This window comes from Kogia breviceps, chromosome 8, assembly GCF_026419965.1.
Source record: "Kogia breviceps isolate mKogBre1 chromosome 8, mKogBre1 haplotype 1, whole genome shotgun sequence".
Lineage (NCBI taxonomy): Eukaryota > Metazoa > Chordata > Mammalia > Artiodactyla > Physeteridae > Kogia > Kogia breviceps.
Genome location: NC_081317.1, coordinates 29,021,774 through 29,044,142, shown reverse-complemented (window position 1 = coordinate 29,044,142; position 22,369 = coordinate 29,021,774). Strand labels below are relative to the sequence as shown.

Sequence of the window (22,369 nt, the reverse complement as noted above, 5' to 3'; positions counted from 1 at the left end):
AGGGAAAATGAATGTATCAACAAGTATTTTTTGAGGGCTCATTTACTCGCCTTGTCCTGTGGAAGGTATTGTAGATTGTGAAAGAGGTACAGGGTGATTTTCCGAAAGGGACTTGTGATCCAGTTGAGGAGGAAAAGCTGCTCCATTTTAAAAAGAAAGAAAAAAATATCATGTTTAATAAGGTGCTGATGGCATGGTGAGAGTTTGGTGGTGGCTGGAGTTATCAAGAAAGGCTTCTCAGAGGGTGTGGGATTTTTTTCTGGGTCCTGAAAGATTGTCCAGATCTGGGTAGGTAGAGGGATGGAGGTTGTTCAAGCAGGAGAACCAGAGTGAGAGACACTCTGGAGGTGGGAGTGGGCATGGCATTTGACTAGCGGCAGGGGGGCAGGGGGCGGAAGACATTCCACTGCAGACTGGCCACAGTCAGAGGGACGCTGAGATGTTGGCTGCTATTTGTCAGTAACAGGGGCTGTAGCCCCTTGGAGTCAGGATGCTGCCTGTTCAGTGGGGGGACCAGTCCATTGCTGGTCCTTGTTGAATTACACTAGACAACCTCCCTCCATGAGGCTGGGAGCTGGAGGTGTATTTCCCTTGCTTTCTCCTCTCCAGGCTAAACATTTCTCACTCAGTCAACAGTCCTGATCTCACGATATCCTGGATTCTCTTATCTGTTTACGTCTTAGTTTGTAAATTACATTTAAGAGATTTTGCTCATGTAAAGCATTTGGTGGAATTGCTTGGGTTGGTGTATATTCTATTTGTAGAGTTTTGTCCTGTCCTGGGAACAATTTGGACCTTAGTTATATGCCTACACGACAGAGATAAATTCATCTTTGTCTAAGATACAGCTGCTCCTTTTTCCAAGAAAGGATGATAGGGTTTTCTTTATGGCTTATTTGTTATAATCTACAAGCAGATGATTTTCAGAGTCACACTTCCTTTTATCTAAAGGCTCAGTGTAAACTCACCTCTGCCCTCCCACTCTCCTACTATAGGCCACTCAACAATTGAGAACTTCCAACCATCAGCCTTTGTCATCAAAACTCAGAATTGTAATTAGGAAGGCCAGTGGAATCATCACTGGGAATAATGCTACCCATAGAACAAAGTGAATGTCCCACAATAGAGAGGTGCTATAAGTTCTGATGCATTCAAAACCATTCAGTAACATACAGACATTTAAAACAGTGAGTTAGAATTTTATTATGGTTTATTGGAAAAGAGGCATTGCTGGCTGAGAAGAGCATGGTGCAACAATGTGTGTGTAATATGAACTGATTCTTATAGTAGAAACAAGTACAAAAATGCTTGTATATATCCACAATTATAGATGGAGATTTCCACAGCCCACTCTGAGCAATTGATAGGCCACTGTGCTGAAAATCATCAAGGGTATACAAAACTGGACAACATAATCAACCACAGAATCTAGTAGACATCCATAGAGTCCTCCATGAAACCACAGCAGAATAAACATTCTTATCAAGTGCCCATGGAACATCTACCAAGACAGACCATTCCTCAAGCCATAAAACAAGCAAATCTAACCAAGTTTAAAATAATTGGAATCATACAGAGTATGTCGTCTGACCACAATGGATTCAAATTAGAAAGCAATAAGGAAAGACAGCAGGAAAATATCCAAACACTTGGAAATTAAGCCACATGCCTATAAATAATCCATGGGACAAAGGACAAATTTCAAAGGAAATTTAAAAATACATAGAATTGAATGAAAATGAAACTACATCATATCAAAATACGTGGGACGCAGCTAGAATAGTGCCAAGAGGGCAATATATAGCCACAAATGCTTACATTGGAAAAAAGTTCTCCAACCAATAATCCAAGTATCTAGCTCGACACTAAAAAAGAACAAAATAAAGCCAAAGCAGGCAGCCAGAAGACAATAACAAAGATAAAAGCAAAATCAATGTAATGAAAAACAAAATCAATAGAAAAAAGTCAATAAAACAAAAATCTGTTTCTTTGAAAAAAAATCAATAAGATGAATAAACCCAGCAAGACTGACAAAGATCAAAAGAGAGAAGATACAAGTCACTAATCCTAGGAATGTAGAAGGGGTTATTTCAACAGATCCTGTAGCCCTGACAAGGCTTCCGAGATAGCGTGGCCCTGTTCTCAGTTGTTAGAGTCCAGACCCTGGGCTGGCGGCAGCTCCCTAAGAGCCAGGACAGTGAGGTGGGCTCCAGGCAAAGGGAGTGTGGCAAGGAGTGGAATGTGAAGCCAGGAATCAAGGTACAGTCTGGTGCAATTAAACGGAGGCCCAGTACTGAGACTGGGGTTCAAGGCCCCGTGAGTGGGCCCACAGAAGAAGTCTGGCGGGGCGAAGAAGGTGGCTGTTGGCACTAGGCCTGCAAGGGGTTCAGCTACACAGAGAGAAGCTAAGCAGACCTCAGGGGCCATCTTGTCCAATAATCTTTTTATTTATTTTTTCAGATGGTGGGAGGTGAAGAAAACCAATGCTCAAGGTGAGAGAATGTATCTTCTAAGACCAAGCAGCTAGTTCAGTATCAGAGTGAGGAGGAGAGGGGTGAATGGAGACACACTCCATAGGATAAAGAGGGCTGGTCAGCTTTGCCTCCTTTACACATGAACTAGAACAGGGCTTTAGCTGTAATACCAGTATGTATTTTGGGAATATTTCTTCCATCTTTTCCTTTGACTTTGAATAGCAGATGTGGCCTATTGCGTTGCTGTGATTTTCAGATGAAATGAAGCACAGTGATTTAGTTTTAACCAAACCCCAGTCATACTTCCTCTCTCTGACTCAGCTTCCTCATCGTAAATGAGATGGATGACACACACCACCAGCTAACATTTACAATGACATCCTGGCTCTTTTGATGAAAGACTATATGGCATTTGTATTAATAATTTTCCCTGTGAGATGAAAGATTAAAAGAGAATTGTCACACTAGCTAAGGAAACGTAAGACATAGGGTTCCTATGGAACCAAATGGCTAATTTCTTCCCTGTAAGGGAGCTGAAAAAAATCTGATAAAGGAAACAGGGAAACTGAAAGTGGGTTGTCACCGCTCTCAACATCCAACCCATTTATTCCCACAAGACTGTCCTGTGGCATCTACCTCTTCACGTCATGTGACCTTTGTGCCAGTGTACCGGAGACACATTTCTGGCTTTACTCTTAACAGCATGTACCCTGCGTTCTCTGGACACATGACAACTCTACTTAACTCTTAATCTTCCCTTCCACAGGGTGATGCCCATCAAGAAGAGGTGCATCTGAGCCTCAAGTCCCTTGTCTGAAATGGGGGTGACTACAGCATCGTCTTATAGAGTAGTCAGGAGGAGTGCAGTGAATGAACATTAGTAGGGCAACTGGCACAGCGCCTGGCAGGTGACAGAGGCTTCCTGAAAGTTTGCTATTTGAGCCATCTGTGTCCCTATTATTGAATCCGGAGCTCACCTCTCCAAAGTTCCATGAGTCAGGGATGACCTCTGTTTTCAGCCAAGGAGATTGATTATTCATTTGCTTTAGTCAAGAAGGAGTACTGTCATATCACAAGATTATAACTCCAACTCTGTGTCAGCTCAACCTCCTAACGTGAATCCATTCCAGGAGATGGATGTGATGGTGCAGCACTGCTCTCGATGCCACTGAGGTGGATGTGAGGCTGAGACTCGATGGGATGAAAGCTGGGAAGTGTTTGCTTGCTCTTCCTGGTGCCTGTTGTGGGTTCTCAGCTTCACAGCTTCTGCAAATTTTCTTTGGGGCTGCAGTATGAACAGCATGGGTTTTGTCATGGAGGGTGAATAACAAGGTAATTGCCAGTAACTGGTTTTGAAAACCAGCCAACTGGTTTTTGCTGCTGGGAAGAAGCAGCATGGATGCTGGAAACAGATTGCATTGTGGGTGTGTGGTGTCTATGTGGCCATAGCTTCCAGTGTCAGTGTTGAAGTTGATAGGTTCTGATAAAGAACCTGACAGGTGCCCTATAAGCCAGGGAACAGAAACGGACTGTTATAGGGCTTCAAACAACATTTATTATAAAGCCAACTTATTCTGGTGGGTTGATTAGAAATGATTTTCATCTTTTGATGCTTGTTTGTGTTTTCAAAATTTTTGTACAATGAACATACATGATTCATCAGAAAAAGTTGAGTATTAAAAATAAAATGACTCTGAGGGCTTTTTTAAAAAAGTTTTTTTAAAAATTAATTAATTTATTTAATTTTGGCTGCGTTGGGTCTTTGTTGCTGTGCGCAGGCTTTCTCTAGTTGCGGTGAGTGGGGCTATTCTTTGTTGTGGTGCGCGGGCTTCCCATTGCGGTGGCTTCTCTTTGTTGCAGAGCATGGACTCTAGGCACACGGGCTTCAGTAGTTGTGGCATGTGGGCTCAGTAGTTGTGGCTTGAGGGCTCTAGAGCACAGGCTCAGTAGTTGTGGTGCACAGGCTTAGTTGCTCTGTGGCATGTGGGATCTTTCCAGACCAGGGCTCGAACCCGTGTCCCCTGCATTGTCAGGAGGATTCTTAACTGCTGCACCACCAGGGAAGCCCGAGGGTTTTCTTAAAAACAATGATCTTTTATTCTTTTTGTTGACTACATAGTAGACCATGCGACCTTGAATGTTCAGCTCAAAAAGCACCATATATATACAAATACATCACACCCACACAAGTACCTGACAAAGACCAAAAGCATATTCCCAGGTCCTCCCAGGCTTCCTCGTGCCCCAGCCAGTCAGGACCCATCCAAGAGTACCCAACTATTCTGACTTCTGCCACCATTGATTAGTTTATGTCCATGAACTTTTTTTTTTTTTTTTTTTTAATAAATTCAAGGCTATTTTTAGAGGAAATCTTATAAATATATAACTTTAAGGATACAAAATCCCATATAAAGTAGATTAGGCAAATTAATTGTTGAAATCTAGAGTTTTCCTTTTCTCAAATATGTACAGCCCGGTGTGGACCTCATGGTTCTGCTGAGCAACATGCAGGCTGAGAAGCAGAACCGCAGGGACGCCGAGGCCTGGTTCAATGAAAATAGCGCTTCGCTGCAACAGCAGATCTCTGAGGATGTGGGAGCCACCACCTCAGCCCAAACACTGGAAATTGAACTTCAGTCTCTCCTAGCCACGAAACACTCCCTGGAGTGCTCCTTGACAGAGACCGAGGGCAACTGCTGTGTGCAGCTGGCCCAGGTCCAGGCTCTGATCGGGGCCCTGGAGGAACAGCTGCACCGGGTCAGGACGGAGACCGAGGGCCAGAAACTGGAGTACGAGCAGCTCCTGGACATCAAAGTCCACCTGGAAAAAGAAATCGAGACCTACTGTGTCCTCATCGGTGGAGATGATGGGGCTTGTGAGTCCAAAGGTTACAAGTCTAAAGATTATGTATCTGGAAATGTGGGAAACGAAATCAAAGATCCGGCCAAACCCATAGTGTTTAAGAGAGTCCTTGAGGAGGTAGACCAAAGCAGCAAAATACTTATCACCAGGCTCCACTCCCTGGAGGAGAAATCTCAAAGCAATAAATTTGATACACAAGAGAGAGCATATGCCAAATACTCTCTGAGAAGAGAAGGTGTTATATATCTGTCTGGAAAAATGAGCAAGCCTAAGAAAAAGGTCTGTCCTCTTGCCTTTCTGTTACTGAAATACAACCTTTCTCTGGGCAATCAATAGCATTATCAATAGCATCTTCACATTCATTTGGAAGAACGTCATGTACAAATGTGATGACTCATTTGATAACCGTACAGAAAATGCTGTCAATTCTTTGTAGTCAGTAAACCTTCTTCCTTTAAAAAAAAAAAAAAAAAAAAAAATATATATATATATATATATATATATATATGTACAAACACTCATAACAAATAATCTTAACTTTAGCATTACTAAATCAAATCATTTTGGAACCTGAAATTATTTCATAGCAATACCAGACAGAATTACATGCCATGTTATATAAGTGGGAGAGTGGGCATGGTTGACTTGAAAGTTGTGAGAAGGTGCTCTTTTTTTAAAAATTGAAATATAGCTGATTTAAATGTTAGTTTCTGGTGTACAGCAAAGTGAGATATATATATATATATATATATATATATATGCATATATATATCATATATTATTTTCCAGTGTGGTTTATTACAGGATATTGAATATAGTTCCTTGTGCTATCCAATAGGACTTTGTTGTTTATCTATTTTGTATATAATAGTTGGTATCTGCTAATCCCAAACTCCTAATTTATCCCTCCACCACTCCCTTTCCCCTTTGATAACCATAAGTTTGTTTTCTATGTCTGTGAGTCTGTTTCTGTTTTATAAGTAAGTTCATTTGTGTCATATTTTAGATTCCACATATAAATGATATCATACAGTATTTGTCCTTTTCGTTCCGATTTACTTCACTTAGTATGATAATCTCTAAGTCCATCCATGTTGCTGCAGATGGCATTGTTTCATTCTTTTTTACGGCTGAGTAGTTTTCCATTATATCTATATATAGATATATATTTACCACCTCTTCTTTACCCATTCATCTGTCGACAGACATTTAGGTTACTTCCATGTCTTGGCTTATAAATAGTGCTGCTGTGAACATTGGGGTGCATGTGTCTTTTTGAATTAACAGTTTTCTCTGTATATATGCCATGAGTGGGATTGCTGGATCATATGGCAACTCTATTTTTAGTTTTTAAAGGAACCTCCATACTGTTTTCCGCAGTGACTGCACCATTTTACATTCCCATCAACAGTGTAGGAGGATCCCCTTTTCTCCACACTGTCTCCAACATTTGTTATTTGTAGAGAAGTTGCTCTTGAACACGAGTTTGCGATCGACTTGCTAAGATAGTTGGGCCACAGCTAACTCCAGCAGTTCTAAAGGATTTTTCAAACCGAAAATTTCTGGAACAGAATTTTGCTTGAATTTAAAGTGCCTACACCGGAACTTCCCTGGTGCTCCAGTGGTTAAGAATCCGCCTTCCAATGCAGGGGATGCGAGTTCGATCCCTGGTCAGGGAACTAAGATCCCACATGCCGTGTGGCAACTAAGCCCACGCACTGTAACTACTGAGCACGACTCTCTAGAGCCCATGCACCACAACTAGAGAAGCCCGCACGCCACAATGAAGAGCCTGTGCACCGCGACAAAAGATCCTGAATGCTACAATGAAGATCCCAAGTGCTGCAGCTAACACCCTACACAGCCAAAGAATAAAATTTAAAAAACAGGGGCTTCCTTGGTAGCGCAGTGGTTGAGAATCTGCCTGCTAATGCAGGGGACACGGGTTCGAGCCCTGGTCTGGGAAGATCCCACATGCCGCGGAGCAGCTAGGCCCGTGAGCCACAACTACTGAGCCTGCATGTCTGGAGCCTGTGCTCTGCAACAAGAGAGGCTGCGATAGTGAGAGGCCCGCGCACCGCGATGAAGAGTGGCCCCCACTTGCCACAACTAGAGAAAGCCCTCGCACAGAAACGAAGACCTAACACAGTCAAAAATAAATAAATAAATAAATTCACATTCTACTAGAGATGATCTTTAAAAACAAACAAACAAAAACCCCAAAAAACAGTTGCCACACATTCTATAAGTTGATGACATTTGAACTGTATTTGATAGTGGGTGTAGTAGCCCTTACATGTGCTCACCATTGGGGTCACCCAGTGGGGATTTGTGGGAATTTGGATGAAAGAGGTGAAGTTCACAGCCTGCCCTGGGCCTTTGGGTTCTCACAGGTTGTTGAGTGATGATTCACCAAGTCAGAGATGAGACTCAGGCAGGAGCTCGTTTCGAGTGTACTTTATGTCCCACATATTTAACTCAGATTTCCTGGAGAACAGTTCATCACATGTGCCAGTTCTCCATAGGACCTGAAGCCATTCAAGTCACTAGGGGTAGGTGCCACTAACAACAAAATCCTAAAAAGAGATTCACTGACCATTATTGCAAATCCAAAAGTCTGTACACAACCTTTCTAGATATGGATACTTCTAGTTAATAATGTTTAGCTTTCTCTTATGAAAGCAATACATGCTAATTGCAGAAAAAGTAGAAACTAGAGAAAAGAATAAAGAAAATTAAACTCACCTGTAATCACAATTTTTCATAGTAACTGCTATTAAGATTTCCATGATGTTTTTTAGCCTTTATTTTTACTTATACAAAATTGAGATCAGGTTCAATGATTCTCCAAATTATTCAATATTATTAGAAGACATTTTTTTTTTTTTGGCTGTGCCGTGTGGTTTGTGGGATCTTAGTTCCCCAACCAGGGACTGAACCTAGGCCCTTGGCAGTGAAAGGGAGTCCTAACTGCTGGATGGCCAGGGAATTCCCTAGAAGACATGGTTTTTAATGATTGCATAATATTCTATCCCATTAAAGCATTATAACTTACTTAAACATTTTCTTTTTTTTTTTTTTCCCGGTATGCGGGCCTCTCACTGTTGTGGCCTCTCCCGTTGCGGAGCACAGGCTCCAGACGCGCAGGCTCAGCGGCCATGGCTCACGGGCTTAGTTGCTCCGCGGCATGTGGGATCTTCCCGGACCAGGGCACGAACCCGTGTCTCCTGCATCGGCAGGCGGATTCTCAACCACTGCGCCACCAGGGAAGCCCTTATTTTTTAATATTTAGGCTATTCCCAATATTTATCACTATAAAAGCTTGGGTATTCAATCATTCATTCATTTACTCAGTAAATCACACTGAGTTTATACTCAGGCCCTGTACAGTTGCAGAGGGTACAAATTGGGGATAAAAAAACCAGATGTGGTCTTTTGCCTCATAGAGCTTACATTCTGGTTAGGAAGTCAGAAACAAATGAAATAAACAAGCTAATCAAATAAAGACAGTTTAAAAACTAATCAAATAATTTAAAAATGCAGCCATGCCCGAAAGAGCCAAAATAATCTTGATAAAGAAGAAAAAAGTTAGAGGACTCACATTTTCTGATTTCAAGACAGTATGATACTGGCCTAAGTATAGATATATAGATCAATGGAATAGAATTGAGAGTCCAGAAATAAATCCATACATTTATGGTCAATTTATTTTTGACATGGGTTCCAACACTGTTCAATAGGGAATTGTCTTTTCAGCAGATGGGCTAGGACAACTAGATATCCACATGCAAAAGAATGAAGTTGGATCCCTTCCTACATCATATATAAAAATAAACTCACGCTGGATCAAAGACTTTAAGAACTAAAAACCATGAAACTCATAGAAAACACATAGGGGTGGATCTTTGTGATCATGGATTAGGCAATTGTTTTTCAGCTATGATACCAAAAGCACAAACAACAGAAGAAAAATAGATAAATTGAACTTCATTATAATGAAAACTTTTGTGCTTCAGAGGACACTGTCAAGAAAGTGAAAAGACAACCAAAGAATAGGAGAAAATATTTGCAAATCATGTCTCATAAGGGACTGACATCCAGAATATATAAGGAATTATTATAATTCAACATTAAAGACAAAAATAACCCAATTTAAAAAATGAGCAAAGGATTTGAACAGACATTTCTCCAAAAAAGACATACAGATGGCCAGTAATCAAATGAAAAGATACTCAACATCTTTAGTCATTAGGGAAATGCAAATCAAAACCACAATAAGATATCACTTCACACCCACTAGGATAGCTGAAATAAAAAAGACAAACAATATCGAGTGCTGTTGGTGAAGATGTGGAGGAATTGGAACTCATATGTTGCTGATGGGAATGTAAAATGCTACACCTGCTTTGGAAAAAAAGTTTTGGTGGTTCTTCAGAGGGTTAAACATATTGTTGCCACATGACCCAGCAATTCCACTCCTACGTATACACCCAAGAGAACTGAAAGCATATGTTCACGTGAAAACTTACATGAATGTTCATGGCAGCTTTCTTTATAATAGCCCCAAAGTGGAAATAACCCAAATGTCCATCAGCTGCTGAATGGATACAATGGAATAGTATTCACCTAGGAAAAGGAATGAAATACCAACACATGCTGTAACACGGATGAGACTTGAAAACATGCTGAGTGAAAGAAGTCAGACACAAAGGGGCACATATTTATAACTCCATTTATATAGAATGTCCAGAATTGGCAATTCTGTAGAAATAAAATGTAGATTAGTGGTTGCCAGGAGCTGGGGTGGAGAGAGGGTGGAGACTGCTAAATCTCTACCCAGGTTTATTTTGGGGGTGACAAAAATGTCCTGGAGTTAAATAGTGGGGAAGATTGTACAATATTGTGAATATACTAAAAATGACAATTGTACATGTTAAAAGGATGACTTTTTATAGCAGATGAATTATATCTCAATCAAACAGAATCGCTAAAAATGTGGGTATGTTAAATAAAATGAGTCAGAGGGAAGAGTGGACTTGACTTCTTCAAGCATGTGAAGTCTGAATGTCAGAGCAGTCATCTAGGTGAAGAAAGGAGGAAAGTGTTTTAGATAACAGGGCACAGCGTGAAAGGTCTCAGGAGGGGTGTGTGGAGGGGCCATGCCTTTTCTGATGGGCCCCTCATTATTTCCTTAGATTAGGTGAAAGAGACTAGGCATTAAAATGTAAATAAAATCTCATTTCAGAGGCAGTGAAGTTCATTGTAAAATTTATGATTTTCAGGTAAATAGTAAAATGAAAATAAATCACATTCTGCAGAGTTGGCAAAGAGGGAGGAGAAAGGTGCTCTCACACACCATGAGCGGATGTATAAATCGGTACAAGTTTTATGAAAAGCCAATTGAAATACTTAGGAGCGTGTTGTGGATGAATAGTCAGTGTTATGAATATAGTATAGGTAGCTTTCACTCATTGTGCCTGGCTTAATTAATGCCATTTGTTTAAAATCCATGCTGTCTCGTGTATTTCTCACAATAATCCCATTTTACAGATGAGGAAAAAGAGACTCAAAAAGGCTCTGTGGGGGCTTCGCTGGTGGCACAGTGGTTGAGAATCCGCCTGCCGATGCAGGGGACACGGGTTCGTGCCCCGGTCCGGGAAGATCCCACATGCCGCGGAGCGGCTGGGCCCGTGAGCCATGGCCACTGAGCCTGCGCGTCCGGAGCCTGTGCTCCGCAACGGGAGAGGCCACAACAGTGAGAGGCCCGCGTACCACACACACACACACACACACACACACACACACACACAAAAGGCTCTGTGGTTTGCTGCAGTTCACACAACCACGAGGTGGGTCTGTAACCTAGGGCAGTATGAATCCAAAGTCCACTCTTGTCTATTGAGCTGAATGCAGAAATCTGCAAAGCTTCACAAGGCTTTGTCATTCGCCAGCCAGCAAAAATGACACATGCCTTTCTTAGAACTGTCTTCTTATGCTTTTAAAAGAACGGAAGACAGAGGAGTGAAATTTGAGGTCAGTGGTTTTTTTGGTTCATTTTTGTATTGTAGCGCTTGGCACATAGAAGCATTAAATACATGTTGAATTGTGTAATTATGGCATACTTGGCTTAAAAGAACACATGCCAGTTAACATACAGACTTAGAGATTAGGTGACTAACTCACAGAGTATATATATTCATTTAAAAATTGTAATTAGTCATTGGGAAACTAAGTATGTGATTCAATTGGAAAACTATCAATTTACTGGCCTTTTAGGAAATGCACCTATAATCCCAATTGAATGTTACCTGTATCCATTTCCAAGATACTGCTCTAGATGGGGAAAAATTGACACCTAGGTAAACTGGAGAAAATGTTGAAATTTATAGCAATAGTATTATAGTCTGCTTATTTCCATTCCTGATTTTTTTTTTTTTTTTTTGCGGTATGCGGGCCTTTCACTATTGTGGCCTCTCCTGTTGCGGAGTGCAGGCTCAGTGGCCATGGCTCACGGGCCCAGCCGCTCCAGTGCACGTGGGATCTTCCCGGACCGGGGCACGAACCCGCGTCCCCCTGCATCGGCAGGCGGACTCTCAACCACTGCACAAACAGGGAAGCCCCATTCCTGAATTTTTTTTAAAAAACCAACTTTTTATTTTGAAATAATTACAGAATATTGTCACAAATATTTATTGTGCTTTTTACTCCTCTCTTCCTTTGCTAGGATCAGCATTCCTGTCCCCCACCTTGTTTTTTTCGTATTGTTCTTTAACTTAAAATACACAGTCTCAGACACTCACTTGGATTAACATAGCTAAGTGAAAAGGCTTATTTAACAGTCAAATATCTAAATTCCACAATAATTTCAGGGAAACACAATCAGAGAATGTTCAAGTACATTACTTATCACAAACCATTGTAAATTGGTGCTAATAAGTGAAATGAAAAGTTAATGAAAAAATTATGATTCTTGAGATTTCTGCATTATCAAATGAAGTCTTATAAGCTCTCTAGTTCTGATTACTGGAGGGATGTTGAAAGCATCTTTAACTTCGTTAGCCTTTAGTGAATACATTCACCAAACATTTATTTTGTACCCATTCCAGGTGAGGCATTAGGGATGCAAAGAGGAATAAAGACACAATCCTGCAGCTTCTTCTGGGTGACAGAATGTGTAAATGGGTGCTGGAGCCTGCACTGGGTTAGGTGACAATGATGCAGGGCACTAACTCGACATTTTGGAGGCATCCTGGGATGTGAGGGAATTGATAGGGAGGGATGGCATGGCAATGACAAAGAGCCCTAAAGGTTTAAATTTTCTTCATTTTTAATTTTGGCAGCTTAACTTTGTCACATTCTCTGTGCAGAGCCTTGTGCCGTGATAAAATGGTGAAAAGGCATCATGCAAACAGGCAAAGAGGTCCATGGCAGCAGAACACAAATAGAGCTCTCACACAATAAGGGATGTTATTACTTGAGGGGGGAGGGGCACTTTTTGGGTGTCTGATATTTGATGTGGATCATTAAGGATTGGAAGGGATCTGAGAAGGGGACGTGGAAGGGAGGGGAGGAAAGAAAGGATTGCAGGCAGCAGTTCATTGCATATATGGACACAGGAGGTGTGAGAAGGTGGGGTGGAGGAGGTGGTGATGAAAAATTCAGTTTGGTTAGGAGTATGGGTGTGGAGTTAGTGCATGAAGCCCAAAAGGCAGGTGAAGGATAGAACAATTATTTATTTATATTTATTACCTACTTTCCTGACTAGAATGGACCCTCAGTCAGTGCACGACCTTACCTATCCTGTTTGCTGGTGTCCTACCATCTGCTTAGACTAGTTCTGGCACAGAGTGGGGGCTCTGCCAACACTTAGAAAATGAATGATGTGATTGAAGAGTCTTCTTTGTCAATGACAGAGATGAGCTGTGGCATATAGTTGAGGTTCTTCCAATTCTTATTGCTGTACCATCAATCACCATATTTTGTGAATATATTACTATTTATTTATCCATTACACCATTGATGGATATTTGGTTTTCCTTCAGTTTGGGACTATTATGAATAGTGTTACTATGAATATTTTTGTACATTTCTTTTGGTGGCAGATGGATTTATTTCTCTTGGAGTGGAATTGCTGGATCACAGGGTATGCACATATTCAGTTTCAGAAGAAAATGCCAAACAGTTTTCCCAAGTGTTTGCCCTAACTTATACTCCTACCAGCAGTGAAAGAGTTCCTGTTGCTCCACATCCTCCCCCACTCTTGATATTATATTTCCCACTTTACCACTAGGGTGGGTGTGTAGTGTGTGCATTGTGGTTCAATGAGCAGTTACCTGATGACTAATGAAACCGATCACCTTTCATTTGTGTATTTTCCCCTTGAAGTTACCTTAAAATGTAATGCACAGTTTAAACTGGTATTTTCTAATACTACCTTTAGTATCTGAAGTTAGTCAGTATTCTAGTCCAAAGGAGACAAGAGCCTCACCACCTTTCATTTCTTTTCATTGCCATCCTCCCTCTGCTATGCTCCTTCTACCTTCCATGTCTACATAGAACTTTAGTTCCAGATTATTATTATATTAAGACACAGCCATAAGATGTTTAGACTTAGTTAATTTCATTGATTATTAAATATTGCATGCTATTTCCCATTTCTTTTTCTAGGATTTATTTTAATTCTTGCTGAGTACAACCTCAAGTAATTCTATCAAGAGAGTTTCTGTGCAGAAACCTTTCTGAATCTGTGTGCATCTGAGAATGTTCTCTACCTGTCCCCCTCCACAGTGTAGTTTAGCTGGGTGTTGAATTCTAGGTTCAAAAATTATCTTCCTTCAAAATTTTGAAGATGTTGCTCCATTGTCTTTTTGTATCTGAAGTTGTGGATGAGACGTCTGCTGTCCATCTGCTCATTCTTTTATCTATGTATTCATGTATGTATGTATTTTAAACTGTGTTAAAATATACAAACAGAAAATTTACCATTTTAACCATTTTAAGTGCACAGTTCAGAAGGCATTAACTACCTTCACATTTTTTGGGTCTAATTCTTTTTTAAGTAATTGAATGTTCATCTCCAAGCCCCAAACTTTCTAGAATTTCTTTATCTTTGTTCTGACATTTCACCAAGACTTGGGAGTTTTTGTTCATTTGTTCTTTTAGTCTTTTTTTTGTGTGTGTGGGGGGGCTGCACTATGTGGCTTGCAAGATCTTAATTCCCCAACCAGGGATCGAACATATGCCCCCTGCAGTGGAAGCATAGAGTCCTAACCACTGGACCACTAGGGAATTCCAAGTTCTTTTAATCTTGCTTAGCACTTGTTGGAACATTTCAAAGGAGAAATTGGGTCTTCTCTATTACTTCTCTGTATTCTGATGCCTGCATCTTATACTGATGGGTGTTGAAATGTCTGAATCTATCTTCAGTATCTTTTAAATTTTCTTTTACTCATCCCCAGTCTTTATACTTTTATACTGTTGGTGTTTAGTGTGGTTGATTTCCTCAGTCTCCATTTGCTCTTTCCACATATGTAGCAGCAGTGGATTTCAGGAACTGTGCCCATCTCTAGGTGTGGTCTTGATTACTCTAAGTCAGTCATTGTAATCACGGTCCCCCTGTAAGCAGTTAGCTCAAGAACCAGGATGAAGCCTGAACAAGGCATTCTCTTGGCAACATCCTCTTGATGCTGTCTGTGCTCATCATTGCTCATGTGTCAGTCCTCTACTGTGCACACAGTGTTTGGTCCACTGATACGCCCCTTCTTCTGCTTTCCATTGTAATTAGGGATTCACCTATTATTTATAGCTCTTCTGCCAGTACTGGGGATTTGAGTGGAAGGCGGATGCTGCGGTGTGCATGCAGGCAGCTAACATCATCCAGAACTTTTATCAACTTTTAAACAGAAAAAAATTTCTCATTCATAATATGAATGTACTTCCTTCTTAATTTCCTTGGCTTAGTTAAGCCTATTTGTATTTTGGGGTGATGCCCACTGTTAGGGAAAGGATATGTGTTGCCAGCTCTGCGTGCCCATCATAAATGGAGTGAGAACTCGTCTCCCACCCCAGAGAGCTGAGTCCTGTTCGCAGCTCAGCTCAGGTTCACAGCAGGAAGTCCCTGTCTCTGTCAGATGCTTCACTGAGACAAAGGGAGCTTGTTATGTAATTTTTTAAAAATTACCAAAGCAATGAATACTTATGAACTTTGGAAATAGTTTATGATTTTCAGGATGAGTTGATATTATATTTAAAAATCCAATAAGTATATTTAAAATATATATTTTTAAAAATGGTCAAAAACACAAATCCCCTTTAATCCCACAACATAAAGATATCCCTAGGCAGCAGGTGATTGAGATCAAAAGTTACAGTCCAATATGATGTGATCTGGGTTCAAATCTTGGCTCCTCTGTGACCCTGTAAGATCAGCATTTCACCTTTCTAAGGACTGGTTTTCCAAGTGTGGCCTCTGACCAGATATCAGCATCAGGCCCCATGCAGACCTACTGAGTCAAAAACTCTTATGATGGGGAGGGCCTAGCACTCTGGGCTCAAGAAGCCCAGGTGCTTCTAACGTATGCTCAATTTTGAGAACCATTACTCTAAGCATGGTTTATTTCATTTGCTCTTTAGCTATGTAATTATTTGTAATTGTATAAGTAATACATGTATATATTCTTGCTGAAAAAAATTATGTCACATAGAGTGAAAAAGCAAAAGTCCCTCTTCACAACAGTCAGGTATAAGATTCCTTCCCAGTGATCATGGCAGTTACCAGTTTGCTGCCTGTTCTTGCAGATCTTTTTGTTTGTGCATATACATGCATCTATGCAGACATACATGCTACTAGGAATATGTAGTTTTGTGGGTTTTCCTTTTTCGGTTTTAACATAAATGGTTTCATACTTTCCCAAAGTTTTAATTATTATTATTATTATTATTTTACTTGCCTTGGGAATTTTTCAAAAACAGATCCATTAAAAAAATTACTTCTTGGATCAACCATGATTTAATTTCTTTCCAATACAATCACACAGTAAAAATCTCTGCACATGTCCCCTCTTAAAATGTGTGAGAATCTCCCTCGAGTAATTTTCCACAAGGGAAGTTTTGGATCAGAAGAGAAGAGTGCACATCTAAATTTTTGAAGCATTCTCTGAAATGCTTGTACCAGTTATGGTCCCACCAACAGTAAATAAGCACTGTTTCATCTCACTTCCACCAACACTAATGTCATTAAACTTTTCGATTTTTGCCAATTTTCAATTTCTTGTTGTGGTTTAAACTGCATAGCTTTGAGTGCCAATGAAGTTGAATATATCTTCACATGTTTGGTGGTCACCTGGGTATGTCCTGGAAATTCCCTCTTCATACTCTGCCTCCGTTTCCACATTGTACAATGGACCTAGTGATAGCACCTGTTGCGTGGGGCTATTGCAAGGATCACCACTCAAAATGGTCAGCACCATGCGTGGCACATGGTGAGTGCTTAATAAATGTTTGCTCTTTTTTTTTTTTTTTTTTTTTTTGCGGTATGCGGGCCTCTCACTGCTGTGGCCTCTCCCGTTGCGGAGCACAGGCTCCGGACGCGCAGGCCTAGCGGCCATGGCTCACGGGCTTAGTTGCTCCGCGGCATGTGGGATCTTTCCGGACCAGGGCACGAACCCGTGTCTCCTGCATCGGCAGGCGGATTCTCAACCACTGCGCCACCAGGGAAGCCCTAAATGTTTGCTCTTAATGATTAACATTTTGGTATAATTACTTCCATTTTTTATATGTAGCTTTTAAAAGACCTGGTTATTATCATACTATATAGTTTTTAAAAAGTGACTATGTTGTATTCTTTTCTCAGTATTTATACAGTCTTCATAAATATGTGATGATGACATAGTCCATCCAATAGTTTCGCCACACTGACCCTCATCTCCTGAGGAGTGTTTAGTTTGTGTCTTTGTTCTTGTAGTAAATAATAGTTGATAAGGCATCTTTGTGTATGAAGCTTTTTTAGGAGTGAGGATCATTAAGACCCATTCCTTATAATTTCAGCAATGAAGTTTCTGGAGCAAAAGAACAGAGCTTCTTTATATGTATAGAAAAATTATTTCTATGTGGCTGTACGGATTAAAAATATTTTTATTATAAGGTTAATGCATCTACTCTTTTTGCACTTGTTACACACACACACACACGTGAAAATCCAACCGTCCTTAATGATATAACATCAAAGTACGAGGCCACTTCTCTCCCTCAGCATACTCCCTGTGGCATGCCAGGTGTGTATCGTGTCATATCCTTTATCAATATAAACACACACACACACACACACACACACACACACACAGAGAGAGAGAGAGAGAGAGAGAGAGAGAGAGAGAGAGAGAGAGAGAAATGTGGATGTGTGTTTGATTAGGCAGAGAAAATATGAGCAAAAGGAAGGCATTTATCTAGATTATTATTATTTTTTAATTAATTAATTTATTTATTTTAACATCTTTATTGGAGTATAACTGTTTTACAATAGTGTGTTAGTTTCTCCTGTACAGCAAAGTAAATCAGTTATACATATACATATGTTCCCATATCTCTTCCCTCTTGCGTCTCCCTCCCTCCCACCCTCCCTATCCCACCCCTCTAGGTGGTCACAAAGCATAGAGTTCCCTGCTTTTTTTTTTTAACATTTGCAGACTTTTTTTTTTTTTTTATGGTTTACCCTTCTGTTCCTCAGGTTCATGGAATTTCAAGCTAGACTTTATCTTTCTTTAAATACCATCCTTTGCAGATGGATCCTCATGCTGAAAACTCAGATCTGCCCATGGTCCTGAAGAACAAACACTAGGGCTCAGGAAACAACCCCAGCTCCCCCTGAAGGCCCAAGAAGGGTGGGCGCAGCTTTGAAAGTCTGGGTGTTTCTCAGTGCCCTGCGGGTGGGCACAGTGGCATCTCCCTCTTCCCGAAGAGTGAGGAGCGTATTTGTAATCTGAATATTGCTTGCCAGTTTGTGAAGCACACTACACTCTAACTAACCATGCAAGAGGCTCTGCCCCTCAGGTTCCGGAGGGTCCAAGCAACCAGCAAGAGTGGAATACATTTCGGGGCCTGGGAGTTGTCGGTTCATGGTGGCAGGTTTCAGTGAGCACTAGAAACCTTCCCTGGCCTCTCAGCCCTCCTGCGAGTCCAGTTTTCTGTTGTTCTAGGACCCGGTCCCTCGGCCCTTAAATTCCTGCATCCCATCGGGAAGTTTTGCAATTCGGGCTCCCAAATGTGTCCCCATCCCCCAGACCCCTTCACTCCCTAAAACTCTTGGTGGGGCAGGGAAAATCACTCCTGCTAGGACAATTCTGATGTCCCCCTTGTCCTTAGGCACTCACGGCCGAGGCTCTGGGTCTCCAGGTCTCTGTAGACCTCTGAGATGGCAGCTCCTGGCTCTCCGGGTGAGGCGAGAGCCATCAGAATCAGTGGAGGGTGACAGAACTGTGACTAATCTTTCCCAACTCATTTTTGGCTTCCTGCCCTTTCCGTTCAGTTGTCTCTGGCTCAGGCACACAGTTGCCAAGAAACGTCTTTATCAAGACCCTCTTTTACAAAATAATGGCTTTTGTCTTAGTGCTATCGGTGGTTATCGCTCTTTTCTTATGTATTGAAGGCACAGCATTTTCCCTTATTTTCCTCCTGCTCCGAATGAATTGAGTTTTCTTTCAGGATCTTTGTAAGTTGCAGTTCTTTTTCTGATGGCTCTGGATTCTTGCCTACACACCCCATTATTTCTTTGAATTCCTTTTAAAAAATTTCTTTGAATTCTCGAACAAGCTGGCTCAGTTTATTCTATCAGTGACCCTTATTTCTGTTATAGGAACTCTGTTTCCAACCCTAGATGTTTTTGCTTTTAATGTTTCTCATCCAGAAAGCTGATTTTATTCTGAGCTCTTAAGTTATTATTGCTAATAATAGTGCTCTTTGCCCATATTCCTCTGTTTCCTGAAGAAATCCTTCAGACACAATTGGAAATACTTTATTTTAATATTGTGAACTTGGGTTTTCACAAAGTCCATTTACCAATGTTATGCCATCAGTTCCCTAAGATTTGGGATGTTCTGAGGCCCTACCTGGGGGGGTGTGTCCAGGGCTTATTGCAGAAAACAGGAGCCAAAAGCCACAAAGTCCTGGGACCCTCAAGGTTAGCTGGAGTTTGAAAAAAATAAAACACACTGAAACATGCCATTTTTAGCTAAGTATGAACTGTAGCTGAGCCCTCAGCCCTGTGCATGAAGGTATCCCTAGGAACCTGGCCTGAAGTGTACAAATAATATTACTGGTATCTTGAGCCACATGTATGCCAGGAGTCATGTGAAATACTTTACAGGTGAGTTTTATGCTCATGGCAAATTCAGGACATAGATACTGACATCACCGTTCTTGTTTAAGAAAAGCAAGGCTCTGGGAGATTTATTTCAAAAAACTAAGGCTTCAACTATTAAGTGGAAAAACCAAGATTTGAACTTACATAGCCTGCATACAACACTGATCAGATAAAGAAAGTTCAGAAAGTTAGATCAGTCTTTATACAGATAAATCTCAGACCTAAGTGGACATCAGAATCCATAGAGAGCTTGCAATAAGTTAGGGACTTGCATTTCTAACAAGTTCCCAGATGCTGCTACTGGACAGGGGACCACACATAGAGTCACTGCCTCAGATTTACAGTTCATATGGGCAGTGCTTCGTCGTCTCTCCTTCAATTTCCTAGCAATTTGTCTTTCATCCTGGCTCTGGCACATTTCTTTTGCTGCCCCATGGTGTAGCTGTCAAAGGATGACCAGAAATGGCAAGGTCTTCAAAGGCACAATACCTGTTCAAATTCTCTCTACATGAGCATCCTAACAGGTGCAGATAAGTGTTTATTAATTGTGGCATGAATGATGTAAGGTCTTGTTACCTGTTGTTAGCAAACAAATGCTTATATTATTAATAGCTATGATTTAATGATTACTTAAGCGTTTTATAGTCATTTAAGAGATGCTTCTTTGCTCAGTACCAGAAGCCTAGAAGGCAAATTACTCAGCAGGCTAACAAAATATTGAAGATATAATAGACTTTTCTTCAGGTCTAGATGGACAACATCCCCATTTATGGGCCATGCTTGAAAATAACAAACCTGGACTTACCATAATTCCAAATGAAATTTGAAAGGGGCCTCTAATAGGCACTGAAGCTAGAAATCACCAGGATTAATTATTCATAAATTCTTTTAACCTCCTCTGGCCAGAAAGGTATGGGGACTGAGGAACAGTTACTGTTAACAGTGCAGCTCTCAGAAGCTGCGTTGGAGCTTGTGACTCCTAGAGAGTAGACAGTCCAGGCAATTCCACCAAAACTCCCAGGTCTGTGACTTGGCCTGCCTGGGATCACACACCCATCCTTGACCAATTGCTGAGGCTGGGGGATGGAATTCAAAGATACCCATGATAGGAATAGCCTACCTGAGAGGTGTGGCTGGTTTCACTAACCACTTCACTTTCCATTGCATTATCAGAACGAGGTAGCTTTCCAGAAGATTCAGGAAGGCTGTTCCAGATCCCTTGTAAATTTGAGATACCAGATGACCTTGATCACTTTGTGATCAATTCTACATCATAGCTTGGAGGTCCAATTTTATTAAGCATGGTCTTTTTCTTTTGGTGGAAAATATTTTTATTTTTTCCTCATTTTGTAATTGTATGATTAATAAATGAACATGTTTTTGTTATAAAATGTCTAAATAATGTAGAAGTATTCAGGGATGATACTCCTTCCTAATCATTCCGCCTTCCCACTGTTCTCCCCAGCAGTATCTGCGCTACCTTTGTCTCCTCTCTGGGCCCTTATGTCTTCAAAGGTGGACTCAGTGAACCAAGCATCCTTTTGTTCACACCCTTAAGTGCTCCCCTCTCCTTGAATCTGGGCTGACACTGTGACTTGCTTTAACCAGTATAATATGGAGGAAGTAACAGTGTTTTTTGGAGACTAAGCTTAAATCATTAAAAAAATGGCTGCCTTTGGAACCGCAGTTTGGAGGTACTCTAAGTGTTTAACTATACATTTATTGATCAACATTTGAGGAGGGGGTTCACGTTTTCACTCTTTAGAGGCAATGAAGTAATGAATATTTTGCATGTACAATTTCATGCACTTATGCATGAATAGAGACCTACAAATAACATTACTGGGTAACAGGCAAGCACATTTTCCATATCCATGGATACTTCCAAATAGTCTTCCAAAAAGTTTTCACCAAATTACACTTGTTACAAGAATGTGTGACAGGACCCGTTTTCCTGCTTCCTCATCCAACTCACTATTCTGCTGAGTGAAAAATTGTATCTCTTTCTGGTGTTATTTTAATTTCTCGGATCCATCCAGCTGGGCACTCGTCTTTACAGATGCATGTTGGCCAATTGTCTTTCTTCCTCTGTGAATCTTCTGTTTGCATCCTTTGCCCATTTTGTCTATTAAGTTGATGGACTTGCTTAATTTTTTTGTCTGTTTTGGATTTTTCTCAGTCTTTCACTTGCCTTTTCATATTGTTTATATCGTTTGTCTTTTTCTTCAAAAATGATTAATTTTCATAAGCTCACTTATGACCTTTGAGTTTTAGGTCTTTTGATAGAAATATAATTTTCTATTTCTTGTAATGTTTCAATAATTTTATTTCTTAGCTTTAACTCTTTAATCCTTTTGTGATTACTTTTGTGCATGGAGTTAGGTGAGCATTTTGGAGAGGGCATGCCTTTCATACATAACACACACCTTATACACCATACACAACAGCTGTGGGCAGGGCTGTCTAGATAGATCTTTTCCTAATGTACAGCTAGTCAAATCCTCACACTTGCTGACTGGCTTATCTTTTCTTTAGTGACATCCATAGATCTTATACCTTTTCCTTCTCGGCCCCATTCTAGTCCCTTGCATGATTTGTCTATTCCCATGTCAACATCACATAATTTTCACCAGTTACTTTTCACTTTTATTTTCTTTGGAAATTTCTTTGTGTTCTT

At 40.7% G+C, this 22,369-nt stretch overlaps 2 protein-coding genes across 6 annotated transcripts in view; both read left to right on the top strand.

The window, feature by feature from the left end:
- The window catches only part of SHC3 (SHC adaptor protein 3), a 156,552-nt gene that overhangs the window by 16,187 nt on the left and 117,996 nt on the right, over positions 1–22,369 (top strand). The gene's annotated exons all lie outside the window — the stretch shown is intronic.
- LOC136794651 (keratin, type I cytoskeletal 25-like) lies at positions 2,484–5,672 on the top strand. The gene is made up of 2 exons (XM_067040122.1): positions 2,484–2,492; positions 4,947–5,672. Exons 1-2 carry the CDS (start codon positions 2,484–2,486, stop codon positions 5,670–5,672), a joined length of 735 nt encoding a protein of 244 aa, XP_066896223.1.